General features: G+C 38.6%; 1 protein-coding gene across 5 annotated transcripts in view; it reads left to right on the top strand.

Annotated features, from left to right (window-relative positions):
* The window catches only part of Wasf3 (WASP family member 3), a 134,508-nt gene extending 120,820 nt beyond the window's left edge, over positions 1-13,688 (top strand). For 4 of the 5 annotated variants that reach the window (XM_034636330.2, XM_071611311.1, XM_071611309.1 and 1 more), the window contains 4 exons: positions 3,597-3,772; positions 8,205-8,471; positions 9,774-10,141; positions 10,616-13,688. In XM_034636330.2, coding sequence (XP_034492221.1) covers positions 3,597-3,772; positions 8,205-8,471; positions 9,774-10,141; positions 10,616-10,773 — 969 coding nt within the window. In that variant the 3' untranslated portion in view covers positions 10,774-13,688. Of the gene's footprint in view, positions 1-3,596; positions 3,773-7,202; positions 7,370-8,204; positions 8,472-9,773; positions 10,142-10,615 lie in introns of all 5 variants that reach the window. The other variant, XM_034636331.2, reaches the window with a different exon arrangement.
* The last annotated feature ends 487 nt before the right edge of the window (positions 13,689-14,175 follow it).

Genomic DNA, 14,175 nt, shown 5'->3' with positions numbered 1-14,175 from the left:
TCATAGTGGAATAAAAAGAAAATGAAGCATGGTAGCCTTCATTTCCAAGGACTTTAGACACCAAGTCATGTTCTATTTTCTTTTGACAAACTTGAAGGAAGAAACTAATTTAGAAAATTTGTGAATAAAAGAATCCATTGTTTCTGTATTTCAAGTTTCCTCTATTTTTTGATACTTTTAAACCCTAAAAAATTCTGTAAATAAATAAGAAGTGTTTTGTTTTGTTTTGTTTTGAGGGTACCAGGGATTAAACCCAGAGGGGCATTAATACACCCCCAGCCTCCTTTTTAAAATTTTTTATTTTGAGACAGATTCTTGTTAAATTGTTGAAGCTGTCTTTGAACTTGTGATCCTCCTGTCTCAGCCTCTCAGATTGTTGGGATTAAAGGCATCCACCACCATTCCTGACCAAATATGAAGTTGTTTTGTTTGTTTGTTTATACCAGGGATTGAACTCAGGGGTGCTTAATCACCAAGCCACATCCCCAGCCCTTTTTATTTTTTTATTTTGAGAGAGGGTCTCACTAAGTTGCTGAGTCTGGCTTTGTATTTTGGATCCTCCTGCCTCAGGCTTCAGAGCTACTGGGATTACAAGTATGTGCCACCATATCTGTACATAGTTACACTGCTGCCAAGTATTATAAAGTACAGAGTTTTGTGGGTGAGATGACAAGTAAGGTGGCAGCATACATGCAGAGGAGTGTCAAGGAAGACCTTTGTAAGGAAGTGTTACTCAAGCTGAGGTCTAAAGGATAGATAGCTTTGTAGAGTAAGGGTATGGGTGAGGCATAGATAGTATGGAGGGACAGAGGGCAGATGAGGCCAGTGTATTTTAGAATCAAGGGACCTGCTAGGCAGAAATAAGAGTATCCTGGAGTAGGGAACAGGATTTTATTGTAGGCCAGTGTTGTTAATATTTATGGTTGATTCTTGTGCGTGTGTGTATGTTTGTGTGTGTCCATCTTGCATGCATCTTAGGTAGAATTTAAGACATTTGAAGAGGGCTGGAGATGTGGCTCAAGCGGTAGCACGCTCGCCTGGCATACGTGCGGCCCGGGTTCGATCCTCAGCACCACATACAAACAAAGATGTTGTGTCCGCCGAGAACTAAAAAATAAATATTAAAAAAAAATTCTCTCTCTCTCTCTCTCTCTCTCTCTCTCTCTCTCTCTCCCTCCCCCTCCCACTCTCTCTTTAAAAAAAAAAAAAAAGACATTTGAAGAAAGTAACACACTTAATTCCTGAATATTTCAGCATACATCTCTTAAAAAATAAGAGTAGTAGTTATTAGTTATTTTAACACAGTGGTTCCTCATTGGAATAACATTGAAACCCCCACACACACATATTTTTTTTTAATATGTAGACAATATATGCTGGCTATAAAATGCTCAACTAGCACTGAAGGAAATAAAGGCATGCCCTTCCCTGAGAGGAGCTAACTACTGTTTACAGTTTGGTGTGCATTTTTCAAATCTTGTAAGCACATATAAATACATGCATACACATTTAATAGTATTCTGTATACATAAAATTGTGCCACATGATTTGTACACACCACTGACATTGTTAAAAATGTACTTTATTCTCAATAGTTGTGTAGTATTCTGAAATATAAATGCTCTATCAGTTATTGACTCATTACTATATTAACAAATGCAAAAAGTTTCTAAATTGTTGCTTTAATTTAAAAATACTGCAGTGAGTAATCCAGTATCCATGTGCAGGTATTTCTTTAAATTTGTAGAAGTCAAATTGATGTTAATGAAAAGAATGTTAGTTTTGAGATTTGAAAGATGCTATCGTATTGCCCCTGACCCTTAAAAGACAGAAGAACTAGTTTGTACTAACAGGTCCCCAGTCGCAAATATTATTTTGTTGAATGAGCGCCCATTCCCTATCACCTATAGTATGCATCTTTTCATATTCTTATTTGCCATTTCAGTATCTTCTGTGAAATTCATGTGTATATACTATGCCACTACATTGCCAAAGTTTTTTGGTCCCCCCCATCCTCCTCCCAGGGATTGAACTCAGGGGTGCTCAACCACTGAGCCACACCTCTAGCCCTTTTTACTTTTTGTTTTGAGACAGGATCTCACTAAGTTGCTGAGGCTGGCTTTGAACTTAGGATCCTTGAATAACACTAAAAATAACCCAGTTCTCTAACTTGAGCCACCTGCCATCATCTAACTTCAGCCACCTTAGTAGCTTTCTAACCCATGCTCCTGTATTTCTTTTTAATCTGTTCTCCACAATATAGAGGTCTTTTCAAATGCCTCCTCAAGTCAGCCCCTGCCTTCTCGTTTTTTGGAGATTTCAGTTTAACTTCTTTTTTTTCTCCTAATGCAGTGCTCTCGCTCCTCCTCAGTGGCCTCTTTTGCTGTGCAGTGGCCTCTTTTGCTGTGTAGTGGCCCATGATGTCTGTAGAATTAATGTCTACTCATGCTGCAAATCTGATCCCTAAGTCCCTGCAGGACACCTCCTGTCTTTCAGACTAGAAGGTGTTAGAGATATATGTACATATATTTAAACATATAAATACCTGTATATATCAAAATATAAGTATGTAAATATAAAATATGTATATGTAATATGCATTTTATATAAAATACGTTTTAAAAAATATATACACATTTATATTTTATCATATTTTATAATGATACATTTATTTGTGTCATCTTGTAGGCTTTCTTGCTGGACTGCAAGCTCCTTGAGAGCAGAGACCCTTATTGTTCTTTCTTTCTTTGCCATTTGTGTCAGTAGAGCCTGGCACAGTGCCTGGGATGCAGTAAGCTCTAGAAGCTCATTCTTAAAGCATGGATTTGATCATTTAGCCAGTATTTATTGAGTGTGTACTCATATGTTGAGGTCCCTAAGAGGGAAGCATAGGAGGTAAGAGCACATGGTTCTTGTCCTTAAAGATCATATAATCTTATGAGGGAAGCAGCAGGAACTCATAGATATATACATAGAAGTAACTGTCCTCACAACTTAAAGAAGGACCTGCATAGGACTTAAGTGTTTAGTCAGTACATTTTGCTGTCAGGTAGGGATTGAGCAAGAATGACTCTATGGGCAGGTAAGTTTTTATTTTATTTTGTTTTGTGTTAAGCTAGTTTCAGTGTTAAATATTCTATATTAATCTTTTAGGAATTGGGAATAGAAAATTCTGAATTGTTTTCTTTGAAAGATAATTGCATGTTAACAATCTAAGCGAACTTGTTTAGTTGTGGGAAGTGATTTTTCTGAAGGGTATTGCCAGTATTTTATGTGTGTGGTACATTTAAAACAGGCTACCAGCCTAGTGAAGTGCACATTCTTTACCAAAAATCATGGTAAGCAACTCTAGCAGTTGTAGCACAGTAACATTTTTTTAAAATTTAGATTAAAGAACTAAGTCTCAGTTACTTTCTGTTGAGTCTGTTGGGAACAAGTATGATGCTTTAGAATTTTCTTAACAGTAGGGTAATCAAAATGTGAATGTCTCTTGTGTGTGCGCCAAGCTTGTTTCCTATGCATTGTAACTGCATTTAACCTGCTGTTTTCCTTTCCCTTCTGTCTTGGCATGCTTTCTTTCTTTTCCTGGACGTCAGGAGCAAAAGCGTATAGATGGCACCACCCGTGAGGTGAAAAAGGTTAGAAAAGCCAGAAACAGGCGCCAGGAGTGGAATATGATGGCATATGACAAAGAGCTTAGACCCGACAACAGGTTGTCTCAGAGTGTGCACCACGGAGCATCTTCCGAGGGATCTCTGTCCCCAGACACTAGGTGTGTGTGTGTCACAGCCCCCTACCCCATGCTTGGGGCCACTGTATGCTACCTGGTTTTGTTACAATTGGAAATATACCAGCAGTTTGGGGTTTATATGACCCACAATATGTTTCACAACTCTCCTTAAAACTTACTTATGTATATTTTGATTATTATTACCTTAAGGCAGTATTAATTTAAATTGGGTTGCTTTATCTGATTTTTAAAAAAATCTCTTTGATTTAAACTTACTCTTCAGTTAATCTAGAAATAGTTAACATTAATTCAAAATTTGGAGTAACTGCCAATGACTTCAATTTTACTTTAATAATTACTTAGTCCTTTATTTTTGGCTTTGAGTTTTGAATTTCCTTTGGTAACTTGTTATCTAAAACTGATCTGAAACTGATCAGGTATTCCTGTGACTCAGGAATACCTTCTTGAGCATTTTGATAATCCTCTGGAAGAATGATGAAGAAAAAATGATTTCTTACTTTAGATAACTAATTTTGTATATTCTAATTTCAGGAGAAATTTTCTGGTGGAGTTTATTTTAAAATTTTAGTGATTAAGAACAAATGTTTCTTTCAGGTGTGAATTAGTAGGTCACATTTGTCACAAAAGGGAGTCATTGGAAGAGATGATAAAAACTGATTAGCCAATTTTAACCTTCTGACTTAATTTCCTCCTTCTGGTTTTGTTGTTGTTTTCCATTTGCATAGACTCTCAAAGTCATCAACATTTAAAGTTTTGAATAGAGAATTCTTATGTGATTCAAGAATACATCAAAAACAGCAGTAACCTGGATCTTGTGTTTTATCTGTGTCCTTTTTCTTCTTCTTTTTACCTTTGTGGCTTGTCTTAGCAGACTTTAACATGTAGAAGGTGCTAACTGAATATTTGCTGCCGAGATTTATTTGGTAGATAGAGTGGCGTAAATATTCCTACTGAAGTAGATCTGTGTTTCATTGGTAGGATGTGAGGAAAGATTGAGGTCCCCCCCTTTTCTCCCCCTCCCCCTCCCTCTCCCCCCCCCCCCCCCCGTTTTTGGTCCTGGGAATTAAACCCAGTACCAAATCATTTAGACGAGCCCTTTTTTATATATTTTATTTTGAGAAATGAAGTTGCTTAAGCCCACACTAAGTTGCTGAGTCTGGCTTTGAACTTGAGATCCTCCTGCCTCAGCTTCCTAAGTCTTCGGGGATTATAGGCATGTAGCTTTTACAGCTGGCATCTATTAAATATTAGAGAATTATTGGAGCTTTCACTGACTTCTAGCCCTATATTTAAATATTTATGTGTTTATTTCTGTCAAAAGTTAAAATGATGCTATAGTTCTGCTTCTAGTTCTTTGGGGTAGGGAAGAATATGTGAATTTCATATCTCCCATTGATGTCAGTTTGCTTTTTTCATTTCCCAAATAATACAGTTGTTATTATTTATTCATGAAGAATTTATACTTTGTTTTTTCCCACATATAATCTTTTTTTAACAAATGCAAATAGAAAAATGATGAATTTTTTAAAAATCCTCAGTTGAATGATTGATACTCATTCTGGCATCTGAGATGAGATTATTCCAAAGATTATTATTCTTTGTTAGGCACAAAGCTGATGGTTATTTAAATTATTTAGTATCTGCCTTTATATTTGTGTTGCTTAGATAAGTCTTCATTTCTCTTATTTTTCAAAAAGCAAATAGAATTGTTCATTTTGTTTCTTCAGAATTTCGTTTTGTCTCATACTATTTCCCATGGCTCTCACTTTTTGTATACATTATTTACTAAGAGATAAATGTTATGTAATTCATCATTGAACTTGAAATATCTCTCTTAAATTAATTTTAAAAGTTTTATATTTTTATTTTACTGAGTGTTAATCTTTCTCCTTATTATGAAATGAGATACACTAATTATACCTGGAAATTATGGAAAAGATATTAAAATTATAAATAACCATAATTCCATCAGCCAGAAAAAACACTGCTTCCATTTTGGTGTGTCTCTCCTTAGTCGTCTTTTGTCCTGGTGCATATTTTTTTTTCTTTTACAAAATTGGAATCCCCATTTTTTAACTTTTAAAAAATGATATTTTATGTCTTAAGTGTTATTTAGAAACATGACTTTTTAATTGTTGTATCCTCATCAATGTATTTAAGATATTGAAGAAAATTTAATATCAAGTTTCATGATGTGTATGAGACATTATTGTAACTAATATACTTTAACCTAGTTCACATAAGCTGATCTTAAGTTTTTGCCCTCTCTCTGAACAATGTCAGACATGTTTTATTTTTAAGTATGAATTTAAGATCTGAGCATTGATGAAATGCTTGCACTCCTGATAACCAGCTTTCTTTCCTTTCTTTCAGTGTACTCAGGAAGCATTACACCTCCATGTGTAACATCCTTGTTTTCTCTCATCAATTCTGGGCCCTGTTATTGGTGCTCTGACCCTGCGTACCTTAAAAACCCTGGAAATTTATTGGATTTTTCCCACCATGCTGGACTGACTTCTTCCTGTTTCTTTATTGTCTTCACCCATCTGTTTTCTTTTCTGCAGCAGATGGTTACTGATGATCAGAGAGCTTCAGGACCACCCGACTCACCTCCACATTGACATCATAGCTCCTAGCCGACTTCCACCTTCCCACCTGAGTTAGTCTCCTATTCCTCCAGGCTACTGTCATCTCCCTGTTCCCAATCTTTCACTCTTCAGCTGACCAATCCCTTCTGCTCCTCTCATCCTGTCCTTGCAGTGACCATTCTTCACCGAAGTCCTGCCCTGTAGAAATCTTCTGCTCTCATTTCTCCTTCAAACATTTGTTTCTTCTGCTTTTATGTCTGTCCATCTGGTTAACCCCTTTTTCTTGGCTTCATTTGGCTCTACATTGCAAAACAACTTTACCAGAATAGCACTTTCAATTATGCCACAACATTTACAATTTCTTGCCATGCATCTCATAAGAAGCACTTACACTCCATGTTTTTATTTTTATTTTTTTTGCTGGATGACTATTTCCTTTAAAAAAACGGTGCACATAGTCATTGACACAGTTCCTTAGCATGAATCATCAATGACCCCAGAATTTTAGGTATTTATGTTTTTTAAATGTACTAAGTCTAAATATAGGCCAGATCCCTCTCCCATTAAAAATATTTTTAATGCATTTGCTTGAAGTTTGCAGAGTTCAGAAGACATCCTCACGTGCACACCATAATCTAGAATTCATTCTGCAATTAAGGAAGGAAAATGAGTTGTTGGTTATTATTATACCACAATTAGGGAAGGAAAGCTGGGGCAGACTTTTTGATTTAGCAAGTTTTTCTATGTCACACAGAATTCCAGTTAGCAGAAGCTTCTGTCTAAAATCCTAGAGATGGAAATTCAGCTTGTATCGTCTTCCCTTTTTCCTTCACATTCCCAATGTGTTTGCCTGTTTCCTTCAGAGAGAGAAACACAAGCTGAATCCTAACAGGAACCAGCAAGTACATGTGAGAAAAGTCAGAACAAGAAAAGAAGAGTGGGAGAGAAGGAAAATGGGCATTGAATTTATGAGTGACGCAAGGAAACTGGAACAGGCAGGGAGCACGAAAGAGGACAGGATGCCCAGAGGGTTTGTCATTTTCTTTCTTTGGATTCCCAGTTCCAGGCCACCCCCTGCTTCAGTGTCATGAGAGGATGTGCAGTCCCTACTCACGTGTCCAGTAACCCAGGCCAGGAGTGTGTGACTGTTACTAATGCCTGTGGCCAAGCTGCTGCCATACATGCAAGTCCATCCTCTCCTTCTGGGGCTTAGCCAGCGTCCAGCACCTGGCATCTTTCTGAACTCTTTTCACTAATATGTGATTTCCATTTTCAGAGTTTTACACTTGACTATGTGTTCAAAGAAAGCAAGAAGGCCTTTCCATAGTGTACCACATTGCTTCTTTGTCTTTGGGTTAAATAATTGCTTCTGTTATGAAACACATGGTTCACTCTGTTATACATTCTGCATTTCTCTTTCTGTTCTTATTGTTAATATTTACCCAGTTCACCTGCCATTTTGTATTTTCTAATTATATACTGTCAGTTTCATTGCCACCGAAATCCTGTCTGAGATGCTGTTTCTAAATGAAATGAGATTCATCTTGTAGTCTTGTCTCTTAGAAAAGAAGTACATGAAATACTGTGAAAATGAGGCTCTGCTGGTTCCTGCTTGCTGGTCTGTCTGACTTATTCACTTCAAAGCTGTGAATCTGAATCCATGTAACACTGGGGCTTGCCGCTAAGATAGTAATTATGTTGTTGCTTGGAAGCTCTCATGGGACTAGACCTAGTAGATAGTTAAAGAAATAAATTTCTGATTTCTGTGCCTTGGCAATGTTGTTATTCATATATATGCTTCTGCCTGATAAGGGAAATTTTTTAAACAATTTAAATTTCTTTCATTCCTTTTTCTCCAACATCAGATCCCATGCATCAGATGTTACAGATTACTCTTATCCAGCTACACCCAACCATTCTCTGCATCCCCAGCCGGTCACCCCTTCCTACACTGCCGGTGATGCACCACCACATGGGGCTGCAAACCAGGCCCCTGAACACGAGTACCGGCCCCCCTCTGCCTCGGTGAGGCACATGGCCCTAAACAGACCTCAGCAGCCGCCACCACCACCACCACCCCAGGCCCCAGAGGGGTCCCAGGCCTCTGCACCAATGGCTCCAGCAGATTATGGGTAAATCAGTATTCCTTGTACTTTAGTTGCTACTTGTTTTTGCATTTGAATCTTAATGTATTGTGGAAGAAGTTTAACCTCGATATCTTAGATACCAGAATATAGTCAAGACTAATTGGATGTAGACACTTCAGTGGTGTCCTACTCTATGTTAAATAAAGTAGGTGTGCTACTGACCCTACCTTATTACAGCTAAATTCCAGGTTGACAGCTGTGTTCCTGTATATGTGTTCTCTTTGCATACATACTTACAAGTGTTTGAAAGGATCTTTAAATCAGGCATTGATAAAGGATGACATGCTGTTTTGTGAAACTGTTTAAATTCTCAAATTTCTCTACACGTCCTGGGTGAACCATAGAGAATGCTTATCACAGATGACTGAATCCTGTAACATCACTTCTCACACTTGGCTCTATAAACTTTCTTGACCTCTGGGCCCTTAGATTGTTCTTCCCCCAGGCCCTCTCCTTTTCTGTCTGGGTTAGAATTCTAATACCTCTTTAAAAAGACCTTCCTTTTCACATGTTCATCAAATCAAGCTCCCTCCTTGACTTTAATAGGGTTTCTTTAGCTCTGTTTTTGTCTTAACCCTCAGAGTCAGTACCCAGAGAAGTTGAATATATGCTTCTGTAATGTGTGTTCTTTACCCAGAGCACTGGTGTCACTTTCTAAATGTATGTTCTCAGCCCTCAAAGGAGAGACCACACAGACTTGGCTATTCTTTTTGTGCCCTGGTGGAACCAGGATTCCCAGAGTGCTGCTTTCAGTCACAGAGAGGGCCTGTGGTCCAGTTGACTGGGAAAACCCTTGACTGAGCAGAAATCAGCTGATTTATTGGCTTAGAACTTTTCAAAGCCTTTGACACGCTACTGGGTGCTGTGGTGCCAGGGCTTCCATGAAACTGGGCTAGAGAATATAGGATTTTCCTCATCTGGTTGGCCACGCAGCCCTCAGGAGACAAGTTTCTAAGCCCTTTGAGATGCCCAGGATGAAGGATGCCATTGCTCTTCTGCAGCCAACTACATTATTTTAGTATTCACAGAAGTTGCTTTCCTCTTCAGTGATTGTGTGTTTGTGTGTGTATGTGTGTGTGTTTCAATAAGTCTTGCATTCATCATAATGAATAATGTAGGACTGTAAAATGACAGAACCACAGAGTGGGCATGTGCATCCTTCAGTGACTGAAGTCTGGCTGGTAGGGGGCATTGTGTCTGGGGGAACTTCTTTGATTAGGCATATTAGAACTCGGGGACATGGCCCTTTATTGTTACATTGGTGACTCTGTTTCATCTCTTTATTAGGATGCTCCCGGCACAGATAATTGAGTATTACAACCCTTCAGGACCACCTCCTCCTCCACCTCCACCCATGATTCCTTCAGCACAAACTGCTTTTGTCAGCCCTCTCCAGATCCCCATGCAGCCCCCCTTTCCTGCATCAGCTGGTTCCACATACGCAGCTCCTCCTCATCCACCCTCAGCTGGGCTCCTCATCACAGCACCACCGCCTCCAGGTCCACCACCTCCTCCACCAGGCCCTCCTGGCCCCGGCTCTTCTCTTTCATCCTCCCCAATGCATGGCCCCCCTGTAGCTGAGGCAAAGCGTCCTGAGCTGGCACAGCCCCCAATAAGTGATGCTCGAAGTGACCTCCTTGCTGCCATCAGGATGGGTAAGTGGAGCACCCCACATATACACAGCCTTCCTTATAGAGAGATTTCTTTAGGTCTCTAGCAAACTTCAACCTTGTTGCCTTCAAATGATAGCTCTACACATTAAATGATTTTTTGGAGTCAAAGAATGCTTGTTTGATTTTTTTTTAATATTAGGAGTTTTTTTTGTAGTTGTCAGGTATGCATATCATGTTAAAGAATTGAGAAGAGACTATATGAAAGCTATATGAGACTATATAAGAGCAGGCATATGGGACAGTGTGGCTCTAGAACGTTCCATTGAGGTGTTCATTTGCACCTTAGTCACAACTAATCTTCTTAGAATGGACTTTGCACACTCTTTTCTCCCCTCAAATTTCTAAAACCCTTTGTCCTTAAACTTAGAAAAACCAAGTCCAGTAGTCCTGTTCAGTCTTCTTTCCTTTTGGAGCAATCAGAACATTTTAATTCTCACCCCTATGTCGTGTCTCTAGGAATTCAGCTGAAAAAGGTGCAGGAGCAACGTGAGCAAGAGGCCAAGCGGGAGCCTGTTGGAAACGACGTGGCCACAATCCTGTCCAGACGCATTGCTGTAGAGTACAGCGACTCCGATGACGACTCTGAGTTTGATGAGAATGACTGGTCTGACTAAGGCCATACAGGGACGGTGGCAGGTGGACCACCAGTACAGTGTGTGTGGAAGTTCACTGGGGATTTCAGATGGTTTCAGCACCCAAATAGTGGTATTATAATCCTGTAGCTTAGCACCTTTTGTATTAATAATGTGATATCGCTTCTGCACATCCAAAATTTCTGGGTTTTTTCAGTATTTACTGTGTAATACTTAAGTGCCACTAAATATAGCACATCGTGCTGCACACAAGGAGATATGCTGTAACTATTGCATTGTTCTGAAAACAGCATCTTGCTTCCCTCTTGGCCATGAAAGTATTTACTTTACCCTTATTGATCATTAAGATTCTGTAGACTTGCTGTGTGTCTGTGAGCTGCCTGGTGTTAGGTCTTGGCAAGATTAATGACTGTGTCAAGAGTGATGTCTTCCAATCAGTAAGTGTCACTGTTTTGCCTTTTTTTTTTCATTTTTACTATGTGTTTCAGAAGAAGTTGGTTGTAGAGGGAAAGGTCTAACAACAGGAGAATCAAATGTTTCTGCATTCAGTTTCTTGATTTGGTAGCTACTGAGTGAATTCAAATGTTCTACTGAATAATTTCATTGCCTTTTCATGCACTTGTCAAATGTGAAATTGGAAGGGCCCTTTTCAGGCAGGTTTCCTGTGGATATTCACTTAATAAATGCTTGTTGGTGATTTTTGTATGAAGTTTCAGTGGCTCAGTAGTATTGCAAATGAACACAAGGTCCTTTTCCCTTTTAGGGACCATTGGGTTCACACTTAAAATATTGGCTAGCCCTGATGGCTTGGGCACCAGGCAGCCAGAACAGCTGTGAGCCATCTAGGAGTATAGCCCCCAGCTAGACAGAGCTACCACATGTGGCCCTGCATGCAAAGGCAACCCACTCCATTTGGTCAGAATTTTAAAAGCTTACATTTAAGTGAAAAATAGTGACAGCTATTTACTTCTCACGGTGCTGTGGCAGATTGGGGGTTAGCCCCATGCAGGGCCTTTGCCCTGTCCTAGAAGCACACAGTTCTCTTCTTTCATATTGTTGTTAGCACATTAAATTTTTAAAAATGTACCTCACAAGATTACCTTGATTTGATCCCTAGTGGTGGCAAAGCACCTTGCTTTCACCTCCACTCACCCTGTTCCCCTTTCCACATGGTGATCCCATAGACCTGGCTCAGGCATTCTACCGGGGAGACTCAAGAATGACAGCTTCTACTTTGTAATTCTAGATAAGGACAAATGCTTGTTTAGAATAAATAATTGTCCCAGGCTTGGGTTGTAGATAGGAAAAATATGCTAAGGTCCTTCACTTGCTGTGGAGTCTGTGCCTATCTGCAGTACTTCCAATAGGTTGCAGGTGCTAGGAACTCTCAGCTCCAACAAAGGAAAGAATCTTGAGCTGAGGATGAGATGTGTGAGTTGATGGGAGAATGTTGTAACAAATGATTTTTGTTCATGAATTCTGGGGAAATCAGCCAGCTGCCCACATCACCCTGTGTCTCCGTGTAACTTGGGGCAGCTATTGTATGATGCCTGCCTGCTCACTGGGTTTTGGTCACATAGATTTTGAAACTGCAAAGTCTAGTGTCTATACCCACTTTCCAAGGCCCTCCTTTGGCTGTGCATTCAAGTCCTCTCTGCTGCACAGCTGCTTGGTGTGTGCCTCCTGAGCAGGCCCTACTTGGCTGTCACTATGATTTTTTTTTAATATTAGTAACTATTAGTGAATTTATAAGTTTCTCTTTTTTCCAATGCAGAGACCTACTGTGTTGGCATTACTCTTGGTACTTTTACCAGTTTTAGTCTTATTTTGTGTTTATTGTAATAGTTTGCCTTCATTGTTACTGTTGGGTTAGGAGTATTCTGTATAATCAGAAACCTGGATTTAGCAATGCTTCTTTGTTTTCTGGCCGTTCTCTTCTCTGGATGGAGGGAGCACCGTCAGCTACTATTCACTTCAGAATTTCTTCTATTTATATCCTACTACAATAAAATTAGTGGCACTTTATTCATAAATATTCATGAGCCTATTAATTACTAGTTGTCTTCCTGTAGTTTAAATAAAAAAGTTATTTTTAATTTGTTTTTATGGCTAGTGAGATAGCTTTTGCCCTCTTGTGTTCTGTTACCTATAAGAGAATGGAAAATGACTAAAATCCAGTCTAGATTATTTTAGAGTATCTTCAACAAATCTGATTTGGTCTAAATTTAAATCTTCTAATAAGGTATTCCCTACAAAGAACAAAGTGAAGAGTTTGAATTTTCCTTTTCCATTTTTAAAAAGTATTTACCAAAACAAATGGAGAAAATATTTAACAGTATATTTTATTTCTATAAATTTTACATTTTAAATTATAGTTACAATTTTAAGATTATTTTAAATTCTCCCCAGTTGTATTGCTCCATGTGTGTTAAGTTGAATATCTCATAAGCATTTTCCTCATGGCACAGACTCAGGCAGACAGGCTGGAAAGATGCCTGAATCCACATGTCACTGCACAAGCATGATGTGGCTGAACAGCAGGCAAATGATTTTTGCATTGTTAGCCCCAAACCATAAGATTTGGTACACTTATGATTTTCTTTACATAGGATCCTATTAGAAAATTAATGTTTTCATTTCAGTAAATTTTTAGCACATCGAAATCTTTTATGAGCACCAAGTGGCTAGGTTGTAAAAGTTTTGTAATGATTTGCAACTAAAATACATGATACATTTTAATCCATTACAGATTAGTGGGAATGTATCAGCCAGAGTAGCAAGTAATTTTTGTTTTATGAAGCAGAGTATCTGTCATCTTGCAGTATTACCAATGCTGTTGTAAATTGAATTTAAAGTGGTATTAAAAAGATCCTGTCAAACAATTTTTATCTGTTTGTATATCTTACTATAGATTATGTACAAGTAACATCTAAATAAAATTACACTTTTAACCCTACAAGGTTCTGTTGTATGTTTGACTCTTAGGAGGAAGTTGGAAGTTTTATATTTATTTAGCATGTTCATTATCAGATAACAGAAGATTCTACAATGATTCCACTTAAATTTCTGCATAATTTTTGTGTGACTGTAAGTCCAGATTGAATTCTGTGAGTGCCACAAGGAAGCACTAGTATAGTTAGGAGAAGCCATTCTGGGAACAGAAGCAACATGTTCAGAAGTTAAAGGCTGGGGCAACGAGGGTCTTGGCCATATTTGGTCTGATAATAATAATGACTAGTACTCTGTAGTATCCATTGCTTATGAATATTCATTGCTTACTCCTTAAAATCTTTTAAGATGGGCATTCTATTTCACATATGAGAAAACTAGGGGACCATGCATGATATGAAACTCAACCTGGGGAAGGAATTTCATGTTGGGAGTAATGAGAATCCAGATTGGGTAGGTATGTTTGGTCTTGTT

This window comes from Marmota flaviventris, chromosome 4 (assembly GCF_047511675.1).
Source record: "Marmota flaviventris isolate mMarFla1 chromosome 4, mMarFla1.hap1, whole genome shotgun sequence".
NCBI lineage: Eukaryota > Metazoa > Chordata > Mammalia > Rodentia > Sciuridae > Marmota > Marmota flaviventris.
This window is presented reverse-complemented; position numbering and strand designations above follow the sequence as displayed.